Here is a 26,790-nt window from a genome sequence, read left to right as displayed (position 1 = left end):
TAAAATAACCCTTTTCAAATTATTAACATTTTGAAGGGCACGGCTCACCAGTCAAGTCAACTCAAACGGGGACAGGTAATATTGGTGGAGAGTGATTCACAGTGTTGCCAGACGAATCAGTATCCCCAATACAAAAGTATGCCAAAACCCCCACGTCACAGACCGAAGTGGGGGGTGGAGGTAAGGGTAGATTCAATTATATGACTTTCAGATGCAACATTGTGAGCCCCTCAGGCTGAATGCACAGGTTCATTTTCCACCACTCCAGATACTCCCCTATGTCCCACACCCAGCCTTTGATTAAATAAAAAGTCCATTACACTACTGTGGAGATGTACATGCTCAAACCTAATAGGATTTTAACAAGACATTGTGACTGGCTCAGCCTTGATCCCTTCATACAGTAAAACCAGCACACATAAAACTTGATTCATCTCAGATAAAACCTCAACATTTGATGAATCTATGTATTGGTTGAACTGTTTAAGAGCTGCAGAAACTCGCCTAGTTGTCACTAATGCCAGAGAAGAATTAAAAGATGTAAATGATGAATCCATGTTTAAAGAATCTACTGATTGTATTTCAGGCGTAGTGTTCGGCATACAAGTGGAGTCCTCCTCCACTGCCGCCTTCGATGTTACCAAAGAAGCAGGATGTTCAGGAGCCACTTGCGCCTCTTGAGCCAACCCACACACCGGCTGCTCACACAAAAAAGCTGTGTTATTCAAAGTGGGAAAGAAAGCAGTAATCTTTCCAATATGACCCTGCAGTCGGTCACTTTCATAGTGTTCGATGTTCTTGCGCTGCCCCGTCTGGAAGAAATCAAGGAGGTTGAAGCTGGGCTAAACAGTTTACCAGAGCATGTACCATTTCTGGCATTCCTGGCCGCCCTCAGAGATGGAGGTAAAGGCATAGAAACAGCCAACAGTATTTCCTGATAGTAAATAGGAGCCATGCTTGCTTCCTGCAACATGGCTGATTTCCCCCCCCCCCCGCGTCACCTCACCGTGCTCTTACAACAGTAGAACTTTTTTTTTGATTGGCTGATAAATCAACCTTTCAATTTTAATACAATGTTTTACAATTTGCATTGACAAAAGTTGTAAAACAATCTTAAAAACATAAAAATTATTCCAATTTGAATCTCATGTATAAAAAGCACAAATATATCAGACAAGATGATTTAGGGTTTTGCTTCACATCCTAAGATTAAAACAAATATACAATTTAAAAAGAATTCCAGCATCATACTTTGATATCTATGACAAACTCAAAGAAAACCCAATTCAAATCTTATAATTTCTAAAATTGGTACAGTGATACTAATAAAGTTTCTCATTCAATATCATTTAATCCCAGCTCCGATAAAAATTCAATTGTGGCTATTCTTACTGCCATATGTGAAGCACCAAATACTTTCCTCCAAAAAACATCATTAGTTATACATTTCAGGTTTTCAAATAAGTGACAAAAATATTTACTGCGATAAGTAGACACGCCCCGGACAGAAAGCAATAATGTGTTTTTTTTTAAAGTTTCAGCATGTTCAACCAAATTACAAAAGCGACAAACATTCTCATGTTTTTTCCAAAACACCACGTCTACATAAAATCTCTTGTATGCCATAAATTCAGTCGAAATCTCAAAGAGTTGCCTAAACTTTGCAGACGCATATTTGGACAGATAGGGCTCCAAAGTTCTAAATTTTTTTATGTCCAAAAAGAGATAAATCAAAGTCTTTATAAGACTGACATCGTTCAATTGTAAGCATTCAATTTCGTTGATAAAGTTTAAGTTGTGCACGCCTTGGGTTATTAATTAGTCTCAATTGTGGTATCTGCATCAATTAGTAAATATAGCATAACATTTCTCCATTTAGTTGGAAATGGGTGGACTGATTGCAACAAATACATGGCTAAAATTTGCGAGAGATCTTGGTAATGCACTGAAACAAAAAGTCTTAAAAGCGAACACAATTTCCAAACGTACATGATGTATAATAATAGCGCATCCAATTCAAAACGTATCAGCGCCACTGGTAAGGAATTGGGTATGTTAAATATTGAACGCCAACATTTTCCCTCTAGACAATCCCAGAAAAGTCGATTGTTTGGCACTTTGGTTTTAGAGCCATAAATGATAATGGGGATCACTTTCAGAGTGTAGAACATCAACACAGGGCTGCATGTAAATTTGCCAAATTTGTATAACATCACTTTGGCTTGTGAAATCAGGGTGTGTAGCTTGTTTTTGATGTCATAAACATAAGGAGCTTCATTCTCACAATTATTGATCATGACCCCTAAATACTTATAGCATGCGATAGTTAGAATACGTTTTTTATTGTAATGGCCAAACAAAGGATTTGTGCAGCTTACTTACACTTGGAATTGAAACATTCCATAATCTGCGTCTTCGCTAAATTAATTGACATATTCTCTTATACATACAGTGAAAGATCTTCAATAAGTCTTTGTAAGCCAACTTGTGTTTTGGATAATAAAATGTGGTCATCCGCGTAAAGTATCGAAGCAGTTTGTTGGGTTACCAACTTAGGGGCATCAGAATTGATGACAAATTTGTCTCCTATATCCAAAATAAATAAATTAAAATTTTTGGAGGCTAGAATGCAACCCTGTTAAGGCCACGATATGTTGGGAAGCCTGTTGTCATTTGGCCATTTAAGGTAAGTCGTACTTGTATAGAGGTGTCAGAATGTAGTATAGCAATCAATTTAACCAGCGAGGAAGGGCAGCCAAGCTTCACCATTTTGTTTAATAATAAAGCTCTGTAAATAGAATCGAAAGCCTCTCTGAAATCAACAAATGCCATAAAAAATGCTGTTTTTGTTGATGACCGAGAGATTTGATGGCACTGATAGTTGTGATGTTAATTGCCGTGCCTTTGCCAGCATCAAATCCAGTTTGGAATCTCTTGATTTTTACTGCAGTGAATCCATTCATGCAGATCTCTCAAAACCAAGCCTGCCAAGAACTTTCCAGGAGTGTCAAGAAGGGCAATAAGTCTATAATTAGCCAGATTTTGCCTATCGCTCTTCTTGTACACCGGAATGATAAGAGAGTGGCACCACGACTTCAGGACTTTTCGGGTATTAACAGTCTGTGAAAACCGATCAAAACGAATTGAGGCCCACAATTCAGGAAACTGTTTAAGCATTAGGTTAGAGAGACCGTCTGGTGCTCTCAAACAGCTGGCTTTATTTATGAAATAAATAATATCTGGGACAGAGAATTTGATAAAACAAACCTTTAGATGTTGCAAATAGGACTGGACATTGGGTTCTGGTTCTGTGTACAATTTAGAGAAATGAGAAATCCATTGACTTGCTGATACATCATTTATTTGCATTAGATTTTGAGAGTTTGTATTAGTCTTATTTATTAATGTCCAGATCTGCGATGCATTTTTAGAGTCAATTCCTTTTAGCATGCACTCCATCTTTTTGAAGAAGGGTGGCTCGATTAGCTCTTGTTCAGTTCCTGTGTCTGGTTTTAATTTGTTTCAAGGCTGACCATCTAACATCTACAGGAAGTGACAGAGCCATTTATTTTTTACATCTGAACATGGATTTCTGTTTCTGAACTGTAGAATCATAAATATTATTAGTTATGTACTGTTTTTTCCTTTTGCTTTTAGTGCTAAACAATTGCAACAAATTATTGTATTCAAATTGATCATTACTAACGGAGAGCTGGTGTTTCATAATTGAACCTTTTAACATAATTCCAAATTGGATAAGATTGTCTTCTGACCATCGTAATCTATTCTGTGCATTATTTACCAACTCCGAACCGGAAATTCTAATGTTCGCATTTTCAATAGAATTACAATTAAAATTCCATTTCAGGTTTAATATCTCATGATCGTTCCATTTAGTCGGTAGTACTTGAAATTGAGATATAGATGAAAACAGTTCTCTATTGACATATATACAATCAATTGTTGCATTTGAGTGTCCCCTTTTCCATGTATAATGGGGTGGAGCCTCCTCCTGACTAGTCCCATTTACCATAATCAAATTATTTGCCAAAAGCATCAATCTAGTATTAGTGTGGTTGTGACAATTATCTAGGCAGTGCAGATTTAAATCACCAGCCAATATGATGTGAGGATACATGTGGGCCTTGGTGATTTCCTGCCAAAGAGACTCAAGGGCTCTAAAAAATGTATCAGAAGTTATCGCAACCGGATTCCAGTACAAATTGATGGAATATCTCATTTGTTTTATCCTAAATTGAATATGTTGCATATATGGATTAGGAAAGTATTGAGGTTCTAAGACGATATTGCTGCTTACTTTTAAAGCAATCATTAGGCCCGACATAGGACGCCCTTTACCAGATCGTATGGCTGGGTTTAGGATGAGATGATAATTGTCCCACGACGGCCTTTCCATTAACAAGGTCTCCTGCAAAAGAATTATGTCATGGCCATCTAATCTGTCAGAGTAATTCTTGAATAAATGCATATGGCCTCTTGTATTCCAGCTCATGAGTGACAGAGAGAGGATGGGAGTTGGAGATACTAGTTTTTTCTGACGACAAGAGCATTTGCCTGGAAGTTGAGATTTATTTATAATATTTTGAGGTGCCCCATTCAGTTTACGATCATCCACCAGATTACAATTAGGGGCCATATTAGAGAGAACCTGATTATTAGATCTTATATCGTCAATCAACAGTTCAAATCCTAATTTATACAGTTCCATTTGTGCTAACCAAATGGTATTTAGGATGACTCTAGAATGCAGCCAAATCCTAGCAACAGATGGAGCTTTATCATATACAAATTCGACCTGCTCAATATCCGTGGATTCAATGTCTTCTAGCGAAGGAATATCCGCCAAAATTGCTAGAATACTACTTCTGTTGTAATCGTACTTCGCATGTGGGGACCCTCTGCATCGGATGGTTAGCGAGTGAAAAAGGTGTCTTGTTGCGTCCATTTTAGATGGTTGCAGGATGCTCGATTGCCTCTTTGGATATCATGAATGGGGCTCATATCGCGGTTTTATAAAACCTGCCTTTGAATCAGTGGGGACTAATAGTTGTTGTTTGGCCATCATCGGCTTTCTCATGAGTCTGCACCCCCATATTACTGTTATGATATGAAGGATAAGTGTGCATAGCAGAGGGATGGTCAATCATATATTGCTCAACTGCACTGTAATCGTGTGTTCGAGCGGAAGCAGCAGTGTTGCTTTCTGAAGGCTAGATATAGAAATTTTCGGATTAGAATCAGTCCTGGAATCACTTTTAGACAACATATTTAAATTGGGTTGAGCTTCAGTAGCTTGCAATAAAGGTGTAGCTAGAACTTTGTTACTGGTATTAGTTTTGAGATTTGGATCCAAAATATTAGCCGAATTGGGCAGAAGAGAAGTGACTGTCAATCTCTTTCCATATTTCGGAACCTCTGTCATTCAATTTGCGTTCTGCTTCATAATCGACGCTGGGAGAAGGAGCTTTCACATCAAGATTATTATTCGCAGCGATTTGATAATTCTCTGCAACCGCAATCAGCTCATTTAAAGGAGCATATGACATCGGCAGTTTTAATAACACTGCTTGTTTGTCTTTATTTGTGAATATTTTGTTTGGACAGCTATTGCTTTTAAGGTGAGCGCTTTAAAGAACAGCCCAGTACCCGCCAGCATATCATGAGAGCAATTACAGTTTTTAGTTTTTTTCTCATGAGATGGTCGTTTGTTTTTCTTTATGTTATCAAGTTTAATATGAGATTTTAGTAAAAATGGTATAAGCTTGTTTTGGGAGCTGCTACACAGTCAGCTTGCAAATTGGCCAGTGGCAGAGGAGTTATTGTGTCCTCAGTTTCTTTGGGTAAGTCAGAAGATTCAGCATATGTTATTTGAGGAAAGGAAGGTAAAATGCTTTCTCTTTTAACGGGCATCAAATCATCTCTATTTACCATTTTTTGTGGTTGAGCAGCGCTAATAGTCGCTGCCTCTTTTATATTCTGACTTGCACAGAAATCAGAAAGCTTTTCTTGACACATGGTCAATTTGTCAATCTGTTTGGCCTACAGTATCAGCTTGAGATCCATAGCTCTCAACCATTTGTGTGCAAAGGCGGGTGAAAACACCCGATTTTATTTTTGGCGGGTGAGAGGCCCATTGAAATGAATGGGCGTGCAGGAGGCTTGGCGGGTGAGTCAGCTGTTTACAAGGCGGGTGACACCTGCCAAAAGCGTGTGAATTGAGAGCTATGGAGATCTAAGCTCTCAAACAGTTTGAAAAGCGACGAAATAGCCAGATTCATGGAATGCAGCGTAGTCTCAATTAGAATGGAAGAGGAAATGTTAGGAGGAATTCGGGAACGAGGCAATTGCCATTGAGGATTCCTAGGGGTTGGATATACATAAAATGATGCCAGAACTGAAGCGTCCTCAGAGTAGATATTTGACACCTCTGGCAAATTAAGTGTGGTTTCCCTCTCATCCTCATCCACACTAAAGGATGAGTTCGAATTTAGCTCAATAATGGCATGTTCATGTGAAGAGATGTGTTGCGTCGCTATAGGAATTGTAGGGAAGGACTGTTCAGGAAAGCTGACACAGCAGCATTTGCAGCAGGTTTGATGTTAGAAAATTCTAATTGTGTACCCGCTGCAACATTTCTTAATAAAGGAGTAGCCTGAGTTAGATCAAGAGCCCTATCTTCTTTAAGAACATTTTGATTACTGAGTGGAGGGAGTTCACAACCTTTAATTAAAGTAGCTTTGGAGATGGTAACGGGAATAATATGATTCACCACCTGAGCATGCTTATCTAGTTTAAGACACAAAGCCAGCATCGTTGAAGAAACGTTGTCCTTGGAAGTTCCAATATCCTTAAACAGCAATTGTTGGCTATTTCCAGAACGAACCAGCTGTTTGGATATGGCGTTTGTGCTGTTTTGAGTCAGAATAACAGCGCGCCTACGTGGCATGCTGCCCATTTGTTTTTGTTTTGAGCCCGATGTCAAGGGACTCAAATGATCAGGCATGCTGGATTTTAAGGTATACACACCTATTTGCATATAAAAGGGCGAGGACAATTGGATTCTTTTTGCAATTATCAATCACAAATAAAGCAGGCTAAAATCTTAGAATCTCAGACTACTTCAAATACAAACCATCACAGGAATTATACGTCCGCCAAAACATAAAAAATGTTTTATATCGGCGCAAACATAAGTATGCTGCGCTGCCGCTGTGCGTGAACAGCAATTTATGAAGCGACTTGCGAAGCGCGCGCTGAAGGGCGTGCTCCAGCGTAATGTAGGTTGGCTCACCGTGGAGGTGGGCTCGCACACAAGGATACCACCCTAAAACAAACCAAGTGGAACGTATATTAGCTAAAGCTAACATAAATACTTGGTGTTAAGTCCACAAAGTCCGTTGATTAGGATCCGTACCACAAAATTCCAAGCAAGCAAATGTAGCAACAGTTAGGAGGCGGGCAGAAAGCAATAGCAGTCAGCTCGAGCAGCGTCTCTCACCAGCTAACAGCAATTTATGAAGCGACTTTGATCAAAATACTGTAAGGAAGGCATGGTATCAAAGCACGACTGACACAAGCGATCACAGTTCAAGGGTGTTTATTAAACTGCAAAAATGGGTGAGATAAACGCCTAATCTAAACCTAAATCTAAGATGGGAGCAAGCTACGAGAAGGGAAAGGGCCATCGGGCTTGCATACTTATCAGCAATTGCCTGACCCTTGTGTTGGGATATGTCAGATAACGGCTCGGGTTTTAGTCTGTTGTCTTTCATGGTGTGAGAAAGCGTTTGTGTATGAAAGGAGGTTGGGGGTGTGGCTAGAGCTTTTACATATCATACGGGGTAGAATGGGGAAAAGGTGTTATAAAGAAGGGGGTACTTCGTCTCGCCAGTCGGTGTCTCACTTCCACTCCCTGAAGACCCCCCCCCCAATCCAGGTGATCCCCCCCCCCCCCGCTCTGGTCCACCCCCAGCAACTGAATCCAATAGCGATGGCGGTGTCCTGGCCACCTGGATGACGGCACCCCAGGGACTAGCGGGTGAGACACCTTCAGGTTTCTCACAGTACTTAGAGTTTCAGGTGATAACACCTGAAGCCTCAGGCCCTGCACTAAGTATGGCTCTCACCACAGGTTACTCAGTCACTAGGCAAGACCGCCCCTCCAAAGGTGGCGGCATAGCTCTCATAGCCAAAGACTCCTTCTCAATCAGGAAGGTTGACAAAACCATGACCAACAACAGTGACTACCTTCAACTGAAACTCAACCTCTCTTACCACTGCACCATCACTATTCATCTTGTAGACCGCCCCCAGGCCCCATAGGCGACTTCCAGGTTGCCCTCACCCACCTCCTCTGACAACCTAAAGAAAGCCTCCAAAGCCATCCTACTTGGCGACCTTAGCCTTGGCCTTAATGATACCAAGGACCCAGCAGCCAAAGCATTAAACTCAGCCCTCCAGAACCTAGGATTCTGCAACACCATCACTAACCCCACCCATACCCATGGCAGGACACTCGACTAGATTGCTCACCACAACTGTCCCACACTCATCATAGGCAATGAACCAACCCCCTGGTCTGACCACCATATCATCATCATTATTGGCATCCCTGCTACCAGTACATCCTCACGCCCAGGTACCCCCTTACCACCCACCCTAGCATGAAGCTCCCACCAACTCACTAAGGAAAGACTCCTCCCATTCCTACAAGGACCTACCTTCCAACCACCCTTCGCTACTGACCCGGAGGCCCTTGCCCTAGCTTACGACACTGCCATCAAATCAGCAATAAACTCTATTGCCCTACTCGAAACCTGCAAAGCCAAACCCACTAGCCACACTAATGCCTGGTTCACCCCAGATCTCATTGATCTCCGCACCAAGAAGCGGACCGCACTAACACAATGGCAAACTTCCCGATCTGACTCTGACAAACTTAACTTTAAAACACTCTCGAGAATACAAAAAAGCAATCAACCGCGCAAAAGCCATCTCCTTTGAATCCAGAATCGCAGAATCCAAATCCAACACGAAATAAATATTCTCCATATTCAGGGAACTGGAGACCCCCGCCCCCTTGAACTTCACCAAAGACAAGACATGGTGTGACAATATCCAAACAGCCATGCGCAACAAGCTCAACCTCCTCCAAGCCAAAATTCTTACCACCCAACAATCTCTAGCTAACACCCCCACCCCCATACCCGCACCATCTCCAGACACCATCACACCCTTCTCCTTCAAAGCCATTCATGAACAAGACATGATCAACCTCATGAAAACCATAAAACCTTCCAACTGCAAAGGTGACACATGCCCTGCTGCAATCATCAAGGACTGTGCGGACTCCCTCGCCCCCTTCCTGACCGCCTTTGTCAATGCCTCCTTTGCCACAGGGATAGTCCCCTCCTGCCTCACGGAAGCTTGGGTAAGCCCCTTGTTAAAAAAAAAACCCACCCTAGATCCTACATCCCCGAACAACTACAGGCCCATCGCTACGCTCCCTTTCCTACTCAAAATACTGGACAAAGCAGCCTACCTCCAGGTACAACAATTAATTGAGGAGAACAATCTCTTAGGGTTGCGACAATCAGGCTTCCACCCTAAGCACGGAACTGAAACCGCCCTTCTAGACCTAAAAAAACAGATGGATGACGCCAGAGACATGGGGAAACCAGCCCTGCTTCTCCTCCTAGACCTTTTAGCAGCCTTTGACTTGGTTGACCACAGCGTACTATGCCACCACCTCACTGCCACTGCCAAATTCTCCACAGGTGCTACAGCATGGATCACCTCCTTCCTTCAGGGAAGGACCATGCAAGTGTTCTCGAACATAGCTGTCGCCTCTGCCACCATCATGCTATGTGGAGTGCCTCAAGGCTCCTGCCTCTCTCCAACTCTCTACAACATCTTTACCCGCTCCCTCTCCCTCATCCTTGACGCTCCAGGTATCTCCTACACCAACTACGCGAATGATACCCAGATCCTCATCACTCTCACAGGTAACTATGACACCGACGCCACAACCCTTAATATCTACAACACCATCCAAGCCTGGATGGCAGCTAACGGACTGTGCTTCAATTCAGACAAAACAGAACTCCTCCTAGTAGGATCCCCTAACACACTCAATAACCTTGTCACTCAGTTCAGCCATTTCGCTATTGACTCCATTAAGATCCCAGTAGCTGACACAGTGAAAACCCTGGGGGGGCTATCTTGACTCCAACCTATCCATTACCAGACAAGTGAATGCTATAGCCTCTGCAGCAGCATACCATGCCAAACTGCTAAACGCAGTAACGCCGTTCCTGTCCAACGAAATCTGCACTAACATAGCCAGGGCCATCACTGGCTCTAGGCTGGACTATTGCAGTATACTCTTCCTAGGAACATCCACCAAGAACCTGGAAAAATTGCAAGTCATTCAGAATAGTGCCCTTTGCGCAGCCCAAGGCATCTCCAAAAGAGAGCACATATCCACTGCCAGAAAGCAAGCGCACTGGCTCCCAATAAAAGAACGGGTGATGTTCAAAGCGCTCGCTATCGCCCATAAATGCATACACCACTCAGCACCTGCCTACTTATCACAAAGGATTCAACCATCTACCTCAACCAAGCCAACGAGAACACTGTATTCAAATATGCTAACAGTGCCCCTGGTAAAAAGATTGAGAGCCGGGGGGCGCCAGCTTCCCCTACCTAGCGCCCCTTCTCTGGAACGCACTTCCACCAACTCTTTGTGCAGAAGAATCACTCCTAGCATTCCGAAAAGCCATGAAGACATAATTATTCACGTAATGAATCCTACACTCTTCCTACTCAATTCATGATAACCTCATGGTGCAACCCTAACCACGAAATATATGCATAAATGTACCTTCTGCCTTGATTTTCATGTACTGCAACTATGTTGTGTGAATTTACTAATGCCCAATGCTATATATGATCCCGTTTTCCATCCCTGTAACTAAGCTCCCCACAAGTAACAGCACCACTATGCCTAAGGGCTGCTTTGCACACTATACAAATGTAAAAAATAAAATAATCTGAAGAGGCACCCTACGATGTAATTCTGTTCACCCTGCCCAGCCGTACATCAGAACTGTAAAACTGACCTCAGCTCGCACACTGTGCTCGTACCGTGCTGGTTTTAAGGGTCAACACGCCTCCTAAACTGTAAAAACTGAAAACAGACTGCAGCACACAAGTTTTCCAGTTCATCCACGATCTCTATAATAGCCAAAACGATTGCATTAGAGTCCAGATGGGGAGAAATGGCATATGAGGGGGGGTACATAAAGCATGTAGGTGTTTTGTTATTAACCCACCCATTGACTGCTTTTTCCCTTGCTAATTCCGATGGCGGTTCCCACCAGTTCCTTCTCCCAAAACCCCTCGCCATGAGAACTTTGAGCTTGCTTTAATCAAACCGTATCATCATAAGTGACTGGTAGTATTTTTTCAAAGCAGCCTTCCAAGAGTTAATTACTTAATTGGAGTTGTAAACGCCACACTACTGTTGTAATAAAAATGTCTTAGCCAGGTCTGCCTTCAGCCACTTGATTTATAAGTACTGTGTGCCTTCCCCAGAAGAGCTGTTAAAAAAATAAAATATAAAAAAAGCATTGGCAAAGCCAACTATTTTGACTTGTGCATAAGTGTTAAGTAGTCAGCCGGAGACAAACAAGGTTTTTCTTTCAAAGTTGTTTATTTTCACAACTAGCAATTCACAGGTAATTGAATTCAGACTAACTGATGACGGTTCCTTTCACCTCGCAGGCCTTGGTGCTGCGACTTGCTTTACTTGCAATTCAGCGGTTTATGCTTTTAGAAGTCCCAAAATAGTCTTATATTTCCCCGGCGCGTATGGGCTTTCACACCTCAACCTGCTAGTCTGCCGTGCCAACGAAATAAAATAGCATTTGTCCACAATTCACCCCTCGTAATACTTTTCCTCCAGTTGCCGCTTTTCTTCTCTGAAATGTTGTCTTGAGCCTCGGACCTGGTACGGGGTCAATCTGTGGGTTTTCCGCTTCTTCCTAGTAAGCCCACTCGTACTCGTCGCTGGTCTCACTCCAATCTGGTGCGGCGCCCATCGCCACGCGCTGTTCCTGCAAGAGAAGACCCCCTCTGAGTCTCTTGGAGTTGCTTTTAACCCTTGCCCCGCTCCTCCCCCGTAATCGGCCTCGGGTGTTCCCAGCAACGGTTTTATCACACCTGACCCTGATTCCCCACCTCCTCCCTGCTCCGCCCGCTGTGGGTTAACCCTGTACTTCGTGTCTGTTCTGGTGGGTCTGATACGATAAGGAATCCCGGTTTTCCCTTCCCTTAGTTTCCTTTCTTTTCCCATCGGTGGGCCCCCTCCCTGATGCGGTATTCCGTGAGGCATTCTGGGATCGGTAGTCTTATTCCTGTTTTCCTTTCCCTTAAAGGCCAGCATTGACACCCGGCTGATCTCTTCCCCAACCCCCTCCGTTCTCCCGTGATACAGGGCGGCCGCTACTGCTTCCACATCACAATAAGTATTCGGTATTTATTAGGCACTGCTATTAGATGCCCAGGTACTTGTACCTGCTAGCATCAATGGCCAGTTAATACCACTACAGCAGTGACTGGCAAGTGCCTTTCCCATGTCTACACAAAAGCCCAAACAGTTGGCATTGCCAATGCTTTTTACTAGGAATATTTTACCTGGTTTACAGTGTCCAGTACTACTGCTTTTGTGATCATTGACTAGCCATTGTTCTCCATGGGTTCTTCCTTCGGTCATGTCACGGGATTTGTCCATGATTTTTAATATGATCTTGTAAGCCTATGAAGATGAATTTATGTATGGTTCCATAAAGAACTTAATAAGGAAGTTGCACTTTTTAGCTGGAGTATTGCTGCATAGAATGTATTTGGAATCTTGAGCCCATGTCAAGCTTTTAGTGTATGAATTAGTCTCAGAAAAACCTTCAACCCCTTTGATAAACTAGATTGCTTCTTTTAACCTTCCTTTTGTTGCTGAATGAACCTCTTCATTTTTACAGGAATGCTATCATGTGATTTGTGGTGGACAAGCTGATCTGATGGAGCTGTTAGAAAATAGGTTTGACCATATTTTTTTCACTGGTGAGTTATTATGCAGCAACCATTTTGTTAAAATATATTTCAAAACTAGTGCATGCTGAGAGCCTGCCCAGATTCACAAAATGTTTGCGCCATCACAAGTGTATACTGAAGTAGCACACTTATGTAAATAAGAGAAAATGTATTGTAAAGGTTTGCTTCATATTTTCAGTCATGCGCTGACGTTGACAACAGACTGCTGTAGAAGACCAGTGAAAGCACACATCCCCATGTTTTTCTTCTGTTGAAACAGGGGGGGAAATTAATTTCGATGCTGTAAACAAAATGCCTTCTCAGGCGAATGCTGATGGTTTCACCTATGACCATAAGCAACAGAACAGAAGCTTATCAAGGAGCCTGTGAGCTACTGCCTTAATGCCAAATGCAGCATAGTCGCCAGTGAATTTTACAAGCCATAACTTTCTCCATCATGCTTTGTTTAATGCAAATCAATATTTAAGTATCATAATTTACCCAAACAACCTGTAGTAGAAGTTACATTCTTTATTTTGGATAATATCCATAAAAAGTAACAGCATTTTGAACACATATATATATAAGATGTATAAAAATATATTAGAATCACTGTCCATCCACAAATATTCAAAATTCATTCAGACTCCATTCAATAAGGACGCTTATAGAATAAAACAATATCTAATATACATGGAGTAAGAACTCATTAATGACTCGCATAAAGTGGTTAACCTGTCTTACTTTTCTCTCCCCGTACTCTACAGGCTCTGCAAATATGCAACGAAACTGACCAAGCCACTAATGGAGATCCAACATTCAATAGGAAATATAATGATGGATGATGCTAAGCAAATCTATTTCCTTTAAAGAAAGGAACCAGTAATCTTTTCCTCAAATCATAACCAGGACCGAAAAAATGAAAAAGGGCTACATCTTTCGGTTCTGCCTGGCACATCGGACATCTCACCTCAATATTCCACCCTGATCTTTTGCTAAGGGTTTCTCCGAACAAAAGGCATTCAAACCGAGCTCTTGTTATCGGGGCCCTTTGAAATTTGTTAGTCCAGATCAGATAATCTTTAATTTTGTCACTATTGTGATGATTCACAAGATGTTGTCACTTCTCCCCGAGGCAGAGGCCTTTCCTGTGAGGCCAGGGAGGTGAGGCTGCTACCCAAAAAGTCCCCCTGGAGTGATGTATTGCAGGAGGATCTCATGGGGAAGGACTCCCCATCTAGGGATAAGGACGACCATCTAGGGTGCAGCCCTTGTGAGAACATCACACCCCCACAAACTGTTGCCTCTTCTTATTCTGCTCAACTCTTTGTAGGCAGTATACCTCTGTACTTTTATAAGGCAGAGTACCACTGGATTCTTGAAAATACCCGCGCTGAATAACGGGAACCTAGGTAATCCTAGTGCTGGGACGAGTTGGCCCCGTGGAGCAATGAAGATGAAACATGTGAAACAGATGAAGGACTTTTACAATAGACTCGGACACTGCTGGCAACATTGTATACAAATCGACAATGGACTTAACACTTGGTCTCAGGCAGCTGCGTAAGACTGCAGGTGTGCTGAACACCGACAGTGGGAGATACAAACCTGCGTCGCTGATCCGGAGGGAGAGCGCTCCTAGGACTCCGGCAGTCCACGTGTCTGAGCATCGGAAAGTCTGCAAGAGCAGACCAGTGCCCAGCAGTGTCGAGATTAGGCCACAATGCAGATGGCAGGCGGGAATGCAGTCGCCCAGCTGCAGGCAAAGCAAGACGCTGGAGAAGCCAAACTGAATGCCTGCCATCCCAGGAAGCCCTGCCGACGTGCTGAAATCCCCAACAAGGTAAAGGGTGCACTGGAAACCCAGACGGCACATGTGCAGCTTGCCAAGAGGGCACATGCGGTTGTCCCTAGGCCGCTTTGGAACCATAATGCTTGGGTGCAAGGCAGGGGCAGAAAGCCTACAAACCTTATCCTCATTGCAGTGGTGAAATGAAGCCTGTTGACCACCAGGGAAGGGTTGAGGATCCTAAGTACCATAAAGAGAACAAATGATCTTCCTCATGGCAGTACTTGGCAGGGATGTGCACCAAGTGGGCCAGATCAAAGAAGAATAGAAGCCAGTGTCACAGACCCTGCTAATACTCAGAATTGGGATTTTTAGGTGTGAGGCCTAATAAAAAGACCAGGAGAAGGGGGTAATTCTCCTGGTAACCCAGACTGGCAGTATTGTCCAAAAAGGCCTGGGAAATGGAGTCATTCCCCCCAGGCTATCTGAGAATGGACGTCTGGAAAAGGGAGATGTTCTCTTGGCCCACCAAGAAAGTATTGTTTGGAGCTTTATAATCGGGGGAATAAGTCCTCCCGCCCCCGACATGTGAGAAAGTATTATTTGGAATTTACTATCCAGGGAAGGGAGCCATTCCCCTTGACAACTTGAGACGCAAGACTGTTCCAAGATTTTAGAACTGTTTCAACAAACCCACGTATCCCAGGAGAAGGGAGTCAATCTCCTCAGACCAGAACATTATTGCCTCATTCTTTAGTTTCTAGTGTAAGGGACAGAAGTAAAGTTTTCTTGACACAGGACGGCGGACACTTTTGAGTTGACTGACACCTACATTATCTTTAGTTGATGCAGGGAAACACCTCTTAGTGATAGGGAAGGATATGTTTTCTCTTGCTTTCTTTGTTAATAAGTCTTTGGCCCCAAACGCACAACCTTTGTGTCGGCCACCTTCTTCTGCACCCATACACATGGTGTCAGGAGTAGGATCTGACATAGTTGAAACAAACTGCGGACCCCTAACATTTTCCATGCTCAGGAAACAAGCCTCCAACCCCACAGCAGCTACCAGTGAGTCCATAGGGTTTTACCTCTCCAGTAGCCGCAATGTTACAATAGAGCCTGGAGAAAAGAAGCTCATACCAACAGACTTGGTCCTAGCGTCCCCCCCAAGGGTATATGCTCCCAATTGGTGTCCAAGTCAGGTCTCGCTTGGAAACACGGTCTGGATGTGATGGTGCTGGACCCAGACTACCAGTGCGATGTCAAAGTTCTACTCAAGAAACAACAGTAAATACTCTTGCCAGGTAAAGCTATGGGAGTAAATCACCCAGTGGACTTTTTAGAAAATGCCCTATTTCCCAAACCATTAGAAATCCAAGAGCAAGACCTGATGGAAAGAGGGACCAAAAGCTTTGGAGAAGCTGATTAAGATCTGCCACCTTAAATAGAAATACCAAAACCCTGTACAGAAGAAAGTGTTCCTGAGATAATTCCTGACAACGGAATGACTGTAGTCTGGCAAAAACCTTCCGCAAAGTAGTTTGCGAGGATGAAGGCCGAAGTAAAGATTGTCGGGATGTGGCCAAGATAGCGGCGAGGTGACCACTGGCCTGTAAACTGATACTGGTGGCAACTATTAGAACAGAGGGGGCACCTGAAACCCTGCAGAGGGAGAGCTGTATCATCTAGGAGGCTCCCCACCCCCAGGGGCATTCCAATGACCTGCAAGAAGACTCAGCTGACTTAGAGTGGCACAGCCGTGTGTGAAAACATGGCAGCTGCGATCTGAGCCTTGGTGGCCACGGCAGGTTTGCACACCAAGAGGGGCAAGGGGAGGCGTGTGCCAGGCCGGAACACCTCTGCGTCCCCGGCGGAGAGCAGAGCATGAGCGGCACCACCCATTAAAACCGGTGGAGTCCCTCCATGCTGGGAGATAGCTGCTCCATGAAGCGCTGAAGCCTCTTGTCTGTCTGCCTCGTAAGAGCGGGAGGCCTCTTTACCCCCCCCCCAATTTAAGTGAGCTGTACAGTGCAACACGGCACTGAGGAGACTAAATCTGGACCGCAGATGCTTCTTCTTTCCTATTTTATTAGCCCTCTGGCTTGAAACTATCAACCAAGTGTTGTCTCTGAAGGCAGTGGCCACTTCAGCTCCGGGGTGCTTTTGCAGGTGCGAGGAGTAGGCCCCCCACCACCTCTAACATGGCCTGACTGGCGGAAAGTGCAGCCACAGACCAGGGAGGCACTAAGAAGCGTTGTAGGAGCTGTGGCCCCCGTGGAGTGCAGGCAGGTTCTCTGCATTGCTTAATATTTTACTTCATGGCCTTGACTGGTCCTGCCAGTACCAGAGAAATGCTCCACCATCAAGCGGGCCAGCTCATTGTGCAGTGCGGCCCCCAGAAGAGCAGCCCTGGTAGGGGACAGGAGTCGTGACTCAGAACTCGCCAGCTGAGTGCCGCCAGTGAAGCAACCCAGGCAAGGAATTGTTATTCCTGAAGAGCCATGGCAACTATTGCAAGAAGGGGACTGCCCGACAATTGCCTGTGAATAGGGAGACCCAGAGGGCAGAACACCACCTGGAAGCGGAGGACCGACCTCTGTAGCTGATCGGGGGTGCTGAGGCAATGTCAAAATTGGGCAAGAAGGTCAAGAATTCAGACATCCAATCCTACTTATCACAGTCGACAAGCCCCGCTCTTGGAGACAGAGTGGAACATAATGAGCAGGTGATGGGGGACATGTCTGCTGAGTTTAGCGAGTTGCAGGAGCCATGGCTACACTTAAGATACTGAGATGCTACGGGCCCAGTGCAATGACCTAGAGAATAGAGTAAGAAGTGATAACTTTTGCATTAAGTGCCTTAAAGAGGGGGCTGAAAAAGACGACCTAGAAGGATGCATCGGGCAACTTTTTCAGCAAGCCTTGGTAGATGAGGCTTGAGCCAAGATCGACAGGGCCCACAGTACTGGCCCGAAGAGTCGCTCCGGATCGCCCTCCCAGGGATGTTATACGGAGGTGGGCAGGCATCTGTTTGACAGTACGGGAAGGAGGAACACCCATACACTGAAAAATATTAGCAGGCTGAGAGGGAGGGCATGCAAGGAGTTTCTTGAACATTGAATGGGGCATACCTGTCTGGGAGGACGACACTGAAGGCCACAGCATGGCAATTAACATTTGCTCACTGAACACGGGGGCCTCAACACCCCGAATAAACGTAATCAGCTATTTGGGGAACTTGGGCGTCTGGGGGCGCATTTGGTCGCTCTTCAAGAGACGCACCTGCTGTACTAAGCTCTACCCACACCAGTTCCACGTGTCAGTTGATGACAGGGGTGGTCATTCTGATGCATAAATACCTGAACTCTGTCCACATAAAAACCAGAAAGGTAGCTGATGGGAGATCCGTAATGGTTGCGGGAACTCTGAGCGGAAAACTGGTGACTAGCCTCCCATTCTATCCTCTGAATATTTCCCAAGAATCATTTATGCTGCACATATTAAGCACGATGACGGAGCATGACAGACTGCACTTATGCTTCAAAGGGACATGAACATGGTCATGGATAGGGGACAAGACAGATCGATACACACAACCTACACTGCTGCAGGGGCGGCCTCATGCACTCTGAGACCAGCGTCTGGAGCTGTACCTGGTTGATATATGGCGCATCAGACACCCTATGGACAGGGAATTAAAATACCCCCCTCATGTTCACCTGACAGCCTCAAGAATAGACTATATATTTTTAACAGATCTGGTTGGTCTAGTCCACTCAACTGAGATGGAGCTAATGACCCTAGCAGACCATAGTGCGATGACGGTGGGACACTGCCAGTAGCATCAATGGAGGATGCCCCTGGGCTTCTTAAGGGATCCGGTTTGCCTGCAGGAACTGAAGTAAGTGATGAGAGTATTTTAAAATCAACACCCCTGCAGATACTTCACATGGGAAACGCCTGGATACACTTAAGGCTGTGGCGTCAGGTAATATTATTTCCAATTCAGCTGCAATGAAGCGGCTAAGGGGGCAGGAAAAGCAGCAGCTCCTAAAGGAAGCAGATACGAGGTACTGCGATACCCAGATTAAGAGACATTTTAGAGCGCTTACTGTGACAAAAAAACCAACTGAGGCTCCTTAGGACGCAGAGAGCAGAACGTACCCTATACCGACTGCGACACCGCTACTTTGAGCAGGGTAATATACCAGCAAGGGTACTGGCGCAACTGATATGGCAGCAGACATGTCATTCTTTTATACTGATCCTGATCGATGTCCAGGGCAGGGAATGGGGGGAAGAAGAGACAAAAAGTGGCCTATTTCATGAATTCTACAGTGCACTTTACTCCTCTAGCAGACCCAAGACCAAATAGTATATATGAACAGGGTAGATCTGAAACAAATCGCCCAACTGGACAGAGATCTGTTGTACGTCTGATGGACCTGGTGGAAGTCATCCAGGCTATTAGATCCCTGCAATTAAACAAGGCTCCCTGTCCAGATGGATTTACCACCCACTTCTAGAAAGTGCTAGCCCAGTTGCTGGCTAAACCCTTGGCAGATGTTTTCAACACAGTAAGGAATGGGGTAGCCATCCCAGACTCCATGAAGGAAGCAAGCCGGGGAAGGGCCCCAAGCAGTGTTCCTCATACAGACTGATTGATCCATTAAATCTGGTCTCTAAAATATTCACAAAAGTCCTTACGAATCGGCTGGAGAGGTTGATGTCCTCTCTCATACACCCTGATCAATCGGGCATTATCTGGGGTTGAAGCACAACAGACAACATGACACTGGTTCTCCATCTAGTGGATAAGTCAGGCAGAAAGAAACCAGGCACACTTGCTGCTGTGGCGCTCAACGCAGAGAGAGCCTTTGACAGGATGGCGTGGGGATTTATCCGAGAGGTGCTTGAAAGATACAATATAGGCCCAAAAATGCACCACGTGATTTTAGCCAACTATATGGACCCAACAGCATGCCTTTTGGTTAATGTGGTTCTTACAAAGATTAGCTTGGGTAGGGGTATGAGGCATTGGTGCCCCCTCACACCCTTGCTCTTCGCAATGGTCATGGCGCCCCTGGCATCACGCATAAGGGCTAATGCTCAAATCTCAGGTATACAGTTTGGGGGATCTCCGCACAATATCAATTTGTTGTGGACCATGTTATTTTGTCCCTTGCTGCTGTTGAGGACGTGCTCCGCCTATATGGCCTTGTCTCAGGATTTAAAGTTAGCCTCTCTAAGTCTGAGATATAAGGGCTGAATATCCGCCCTTTTTGAAGGCAGAAATTGAACAGAGGTACTCTAACACCTGAGCTAGCAAATCACTGAGATACCTGGGGATTAATATACCAGGGAGCCTGTCTCGCCTATATCGCCTCAACTACCCCAACCTGGTGAACAGTGTTAAAAACTTAGATTGCTGAAACTCCAAGCACCTGTCTTGGTTTGGCAGAATGGCCGTTATTAAAATGAATGTCCTCCCAAGATTTCTATACCTTTTTCAGTCCGTCCATGTGCCCGACACTCGAAGCACCCTAGGTGGCTGGGATGCTATAGTGCTACAATTTCTGTGGTGGGGGGGGGGCTCTCTCAGGGTCAATAAGCACACTGTATGCCCCAAAAGCCTTGAGGGCCTGTCTTTCCCTAAGCTTTTTAATTATTATGAAGCAGCACAGGCCAGGCAACTAACTGACTTGGGTCAGAGAGATTCTGGATAACCATGGAGCAGGTAGTGGCGGGGTGCCACTTATGGACTGTAAGTGATTTCAATCCGGCACGCATCCAAGTCAAAGCCCAGCATTAAGTGCCCAACTGAAACCCTTATTTAGTTTTGTCTATAAGTTCAAAATTCTGAACGATCTACCACTCATATCACACCCTTCTCATGAGAACCCCCTGGTCACACTGAACCAGGAATCAGGCTAGTTTGCAAAGGTAAATATTTATTTATCTATTTAAAATGTTATCACAATATATTTTAATAGACAAACAACAATCACCAATGGGGTGACAGAACACTGAGTAAGGTATTTTAATACACTAGGAATGAGTAATGAGCAAAACAACATAGGCAGCACAGAAAATAATACTTTTGTGTTGGTTCAGATCATATAGTACTGTGGTTAGAGGTTCCCCCTGCAACACCCCTCAACCCCCAATAGGCAAAATAAAGAAATGGGAGGAGAGAGCAGGTAGTCTGGAATAGCACAAATGAAACATAATATCAGTCCCACCTTCCCCCTTTAAACATTTTAAACACAAGAGAAAAACAGATGGACTTTTCAGCTGTCACCATGGCTTTGAAATTATCTTTACAATTGACTGAGTAAAACACCAAATGTGGTCAAAAATACTTAAATTGTTAGCAATTCTTATGGGGGCCACTTTGAACAGTTGCGCACAAGCAATGATTTAGTCAGCAAAAAACATTTGAAATCTTAAAGTCCAAGTCGGAAGCAGTTTAAAGCTATTTCACATGTGTAAAAACCTTTCAAATTTTAAAATTGCGGCAAGCTTCTCCTTGCGAGATTTTTGCAATAACGGGAGAATCGCAATGTTGGGGTTCTATGGATAGCTACAGATGTCGGGTACAAGTAGGAGTTGACATTTTCTTTCTATCACAAAAACTAAGAGTTATGGAGGTTTTAGTAAAGTCATTTTTTCAAAAATATAGGCGCAAATTTGGACAGAGGCTTCAGTTTTAAAAATGTTGACTGGACTAGAGCATCCAAGCTAAGCAGGACGGCACAACGTAGAGAGTCAGGAGTGATTAGCGACTCAATCCTGGTTCCTCTCTGTCCACCTTGGAGCGCCACGCTGGTCACTCGAATGACATTAATAGATCAATGTTGAAAAAATGACTAGGAAAAGGATGCTTTTACAGCTAGACGGAATAAGATTTCACTACAGATTTGGACAATGTTACTGATTATGGAAGTAAGGATAGTTCAGAGGTTAGGAGGGGACAAGCTAATGCACGGTAATCAACAGTTTATAGCTTCTTGTTAATACAAAACAAATGGATTTATGGTTTTGGACCGTCAGGATTCTGGAATATTGAATCGGATCTGTCAGGGACTGACAGCTGGGCACATCAGACTGGACAGGGTCAGCAAGGCTCTCTGGTCACAGCACGGCACAGGATTGCATGGGGTCTGCCCTTCTTGCTTCTGAGGACATTTCAATTCAGCAGGCAAGCATTAACAGCACGCCCGACTGTATTATGATGCTCCGCATAGGCTTTTGGGATTCTTTTCTAGAATTTGAGGCCTAGCTGAGAATGGTTCAGCTATGCATAGGCCTTTGCTTTGCCAAGTTTCTGGAGTCTGAACAAGGAAGGTGTAGATTTCAGCCGCAGAGCGCTCCGCCATCAGTCAGGAGATAGAAAAGTTGCAGAAGTTCCTATGTGTTGTCAGCTGTCCCTATATATTCTATAAAATGACATCACAACGTGGGTGTATGGGCCAGCTTAGCTAAGTTTGCCCCTGTGAAAGGTGATTGGGTCAGAGTCTACTCTCTGCCTTGACAGGACGAGAGAAACAGAGTGTCATCTTTATGGTATTATTTTATGATGCTGAGAATCCACCCCTAGCCACTGGAACACAAAGTCTAATTTTGGCAAAATTCTTATTTACACATGTGCAACCTCTAAAAAATCACATACACAGATTGCATATTTTATGGAGTATCTGCTCATCAAAATCCCGCATCTCTGAGACTTTGTTTCGACTTTCTGCAGAATTTTGTCAATTTTGTAATGAGAACATGTTCCAATACTTCTGTAAATTTCCTCAAATATGCACGTTTACCATGGGAATGGGTGTATTAAGTTTCACAATTCTAGCAGAAATACAGTCCCCATTAAACCCACATTTATTGCCATTTCTGTTCAGAATAAGCTACACAGTTGTACTAAGTCTTCAAAGGTAGTGCTAAAAATTAGGTTAATCAATCTGCCATTTTCAGATTTTGCAGCCCTTCTGATAAGAAGTTATACACCTTCTAAAGATGCCCATTACATATCCTGTTAACACCAAATGGTCAGCATTTGTCACTACTTGAAGCATGTGGTAGCCCCCTCCTTTGGAATTTTCTTCTGTTAGCCAGGAGTTTCCTTTCCTTTCACACCTTCAATATCCTGGGCTGGAGACAATAGTCTGGCCTAGCCTGTAATTGGGACAGTTTAGCCAGCATCTGCCTAGAGGAAGGTTCTTCTAGGAGAAAAACCTGCTTTTCCAGTTCTTGTAGCTCAGCCTGGCTAATTAACTTTTTAAATCCATCCAAAACCACATTTGTTGCATCAAACGTAAATACATGTCTTTCTTAACCTTAAGATCTGTGGGATCAAAAACGCAACTAAAATCTGTATTCCTTTTTTGGCAACAATCCTTTTTATGTTTGCTAATCCAGCAGACTTTTTAGTTTTAGATCCCTTTAAAGATTCATCAGTACTCATCTGACAGCTGTCATTCAGGTAGCCCTGGGTACTGCACTCAGATTTTGGCATGGGCTGTCAGTTTTCAGACAATCCAGTTTGTCTGAAGAATGTTTTGCTCTTCACATTAGGACTTTGTATGTTTGCAATACTTCATTAGATACATGAATTTTAGCACCAGGCCAGATTTTGAATGTTGAGAAATGTGGTGTTATAGGCATTTTGGAGTTTTTACCAACAGAGCAAATGTCATTCTAGGCACATTTTGGGGTTTCACTTGCAAAGTGCTGCTTCTTTCTCTGCACTCTGTTTGCTGGTCATGGAGCCCACTGGCACATTTCTGCAGGGTGTTCTCTATTCTACCGCACATGCACCATGGGTGGCAGGTTGTGCATCCCTCTTTTGTGTGCTGAAGCACACGGTTTTTGTAGGTTTTTGGCGTGCACAAGGTATTTGCCGCCATTGTTGCTGTTGCTTTCACCATAACTGGCAGGGTGATGCCGCATAGCACAGCAGAGTGGGTCAATACATCCCACAGGACCCAGCTGTGGCTGCAGAGACTGGGGAGGGCACAGGGTCTCTACAGCAACCCAATCACTAGGGCCTCTCTGGAGATTTGAGATAATCTGAGTAAGTCGGCAGGGTCCTTCTCCTTTTCATGCCCTTTCACCCCGTTAATCCATAATGACGTCTTCTCCCCAGGTAAAATGGATCGGGTTTCATGTAGTGGCTGGACCTGGGGTTGTGCAATGTTGGGAGACCTCTTTACAAATAGGGAAATGAGATCTTTCAAAGAATGCAAGAGTGTGTTGGGGATCACAGAGAAGGACCTCTATGGTTATCTGTAGGCTCGACATTGGGCCCTAAACCCCACCAATAAGTTGACCCCCATAGAACTGGTCTTCCAAGAGCAGCAAGTGCTAAAGGTCTGATATCCAGGCTATATAAAGCCATTAATTTGCTTTCAGTTCCAGACAGGAGGTTATACTGTGATAGCTGGTGAAGAGTTGGCAAAGGCGATACCCCAGGAAGACAGGGACACGCTATAAAAGGAGGTTCTAGCCACACTGTGCCTGGCGGAGACGCAGGCCAAAATACGAACTAGATGGTATAAAACCCCTTCCCGTTTACACTACTCCTATACTATCAATTCAAAAATGTGCTGGAGGGGATGCCGGGTGGAGGGCACGTTGCTGCATATATTATGGGGATGTTTAGTTTATTTCTTATAAAGCGCAACACACCCATAGGCCTCACTGCGCGAACAAAAAAAAGAACAAAAATGCACAACATAACATAGAAATACATAGAATAATCAGGCATCTAAAAGGGCATCGGGGACGAGAACATTTAAATACATAATCATAAAAATCAGTTCACAAGAATGTTTAGCTTAGTAAAGGAAGACCTATTCTGCAGATTTATGCTTTTGTTCACAAACGAGGGTAAACTACTTCAGCCACATCCAATAATAGTCTTTGTTGTCAAAGGAGCACCAGTTATTAATCTGTATCCTTTGAACGACTCTCAGATCTTGAGTTCTAACACCATTACGACCCACTCTTTTTGATTGAGCCAGGATAACATTTTATTTTTGATTGCCTCCCTGGATTCGTATTCCCTCGGCTTGTCCACATTGGTGATAATAATGTTTCTAGGATCCATGGCGAAATTCCTTAAGATAGTGTCAGCAGTTCTTGCCATAGAAGACTTATTAAGGCGAATAGCCTCCAAGGATGGGAGATTAGGTAAAGTATGCCGGTTTAGTATATGAAAAAGTACTACCCGAGGAAGGTTCACCAGCTGAGCCAGAAACAGACTTGGCCATAGCAACCAGAGGATTCATTCCTCTGTGAGGAGACTCTTCGGGATGGGTTTGGCAGCCTAGATGAGCCCAATTCTGGGTATGCAGGGTTTGGCAAGACTTTTCCTCACCAATGGGCTCAAATTGACAGGTTTTATCCACACTTAATGGGCGTCGCAAAAAGGTTTTGGAAGCTAAAAAGACCCAGTCGCGGAAATCCTTAGCATTTAGGCATGCATCAAGATCCTGCATAATATGTTCCTTGAGGAACAACCAGTTTCCTGGAATGTTTGGATCACTAAACCCCTTGCTGGAGACTTCAGAGGAGACTTCTGTCCATTCCCCTGATTTTGACGACTGGGCTGGAGAGGCACAGGTAGACACAGTGCTCTAAATTAACAGATCCCTTACCCTCTGATGGATATATATATATATATATAATATATATACACACCCCTGCATGAACATCGTAGGAGGATGTTGCCACATTCAGTGGCTGCATATGCATGGCTATTGGGGGGGCGCTTTATGGCAGCAATCTCATTGGCTTTATTCATAGGAGGGAGAAGGACTTTGTGAAAACTTTGGCTCCTTTTTTCACTTAAAGCCAAAACTTCTGCCTGTAGACAGGATTACACCCTTCCTAAAGCAACAGGGGGGGAGGTTAGAATGCGGCAGTATCCCAGGGGCAAACCCTGTAGACAGGTCCGAATGCTTACCCATATTATTCAGGATGTACGACCTTGTGGCTGGCATTACTCTCGAAGATGGAGGAGAAAAACGAGGGCAGAAAAAGGCACTGTGGTTGAAAGAGGAAAAAGACAAGCGCTTACTGGGAAATACAAGGGGCCTTATCAACGTGGTAGTCACTGCAGGGCTCAGTGAGGTGCCACAGTGGCTCCCGCAGGCATAGGGCAAACAAAAAGGATCCCCCAGTACGATCTGCTCTCCAGTGTTCGCCAACACACTTTTCCTTCTACTGTCACCACCAGGAAAACACTCCTGGGGGCAGAATAGATGCAGAAAACCTCAAGGCGAGTCACTGTGCTCCGAGCTCTCTGCGCTGTCGAGCTAGAGGAAAGGACCTTGCATCTGGGGACTAACACCTGCATACATCAGGCCGCACCGCCTCGAACTGGCGCCTCTGACTTTTCCAGCCCTCGCTGTAAGTCCAGGGCAATGGGACTTCTGGCTGGAGGTCAGGTCCAAGCTGAAGGAAATGATGGTTGTAGAGATTCCAGAAGACCCCTGTTCTGTATTCTAGGCCACAATGGCCCCTAAGGAAGAGTTGTACAACAGTGGAACTTAAACTACTAGTACATTTAATACTGACTGCCAAACTGTCAATCCTTCATCTCTGGAGATCTGAACCACCGTCAATAGCTCTATGGTTGGACAAAGCATGGCACATTTTTGCCATGGAAAATCTTACCGCCAATATGAGGAACTTTCTTCTTTCCTGTCAATGTGTTCCCTTGTTAATAGGTTGGAACTTAATCCTTTTGCCCGAATGCACCCATGGGGCAGGTTGGGTGCAGTGGGGTTATGGGGGGGAGGGATGATTTTTATTGATGTCTGATATGTTTTCTTGTTGATTACCGGAATGTTCTGGATATTGTCCGAAACATCTAAAACAACTTATTTT

General features: G+C 44.2%; 1 protein-coding gene across 1 annotated transcript in view; it reads left to right on the top strand.

Annotated features, from left to right (window-relative positions):
* The window catches only part of LOC138492350 (aldehyde dehydrogenase family 3 member B1-like), a 980,501-nt gene that overhangs the window by 515,358 nt on the left and 438,353 nt on the right, over positions 1 to 26,790 (top strand). Inside the window, exon 6 of the mRNA XM_069619416.1 lies at positions 13,059 to 13,140. Within this exon, the coding sequence (XP_069475517.1) occupies positions 13,059 to 13,140 (82 nt within the window). The remainder of the gene's footprint in view (positions 1 to 13,058; positions 13,141 to 26,790) is intronic.

Source organism: Ambystoma mexicanum, chromosome 10 (assembly GCF_040938575.1).
Source record: "Ambystoma mexicanum isolate Mex_15411 chromosome 10, UKY_AmexF1_1, whole genome shotgun sequence".
Lineage (NCBI taxonomy): Eukaryota > Metazoa > Chordata > Amphibia > Caudata > Ambystomatidae > Ambystoma > Ambystoma mexicanum.
This window is presented reverse-complemented; position numbering and strand designations above follow the sequence as displayed.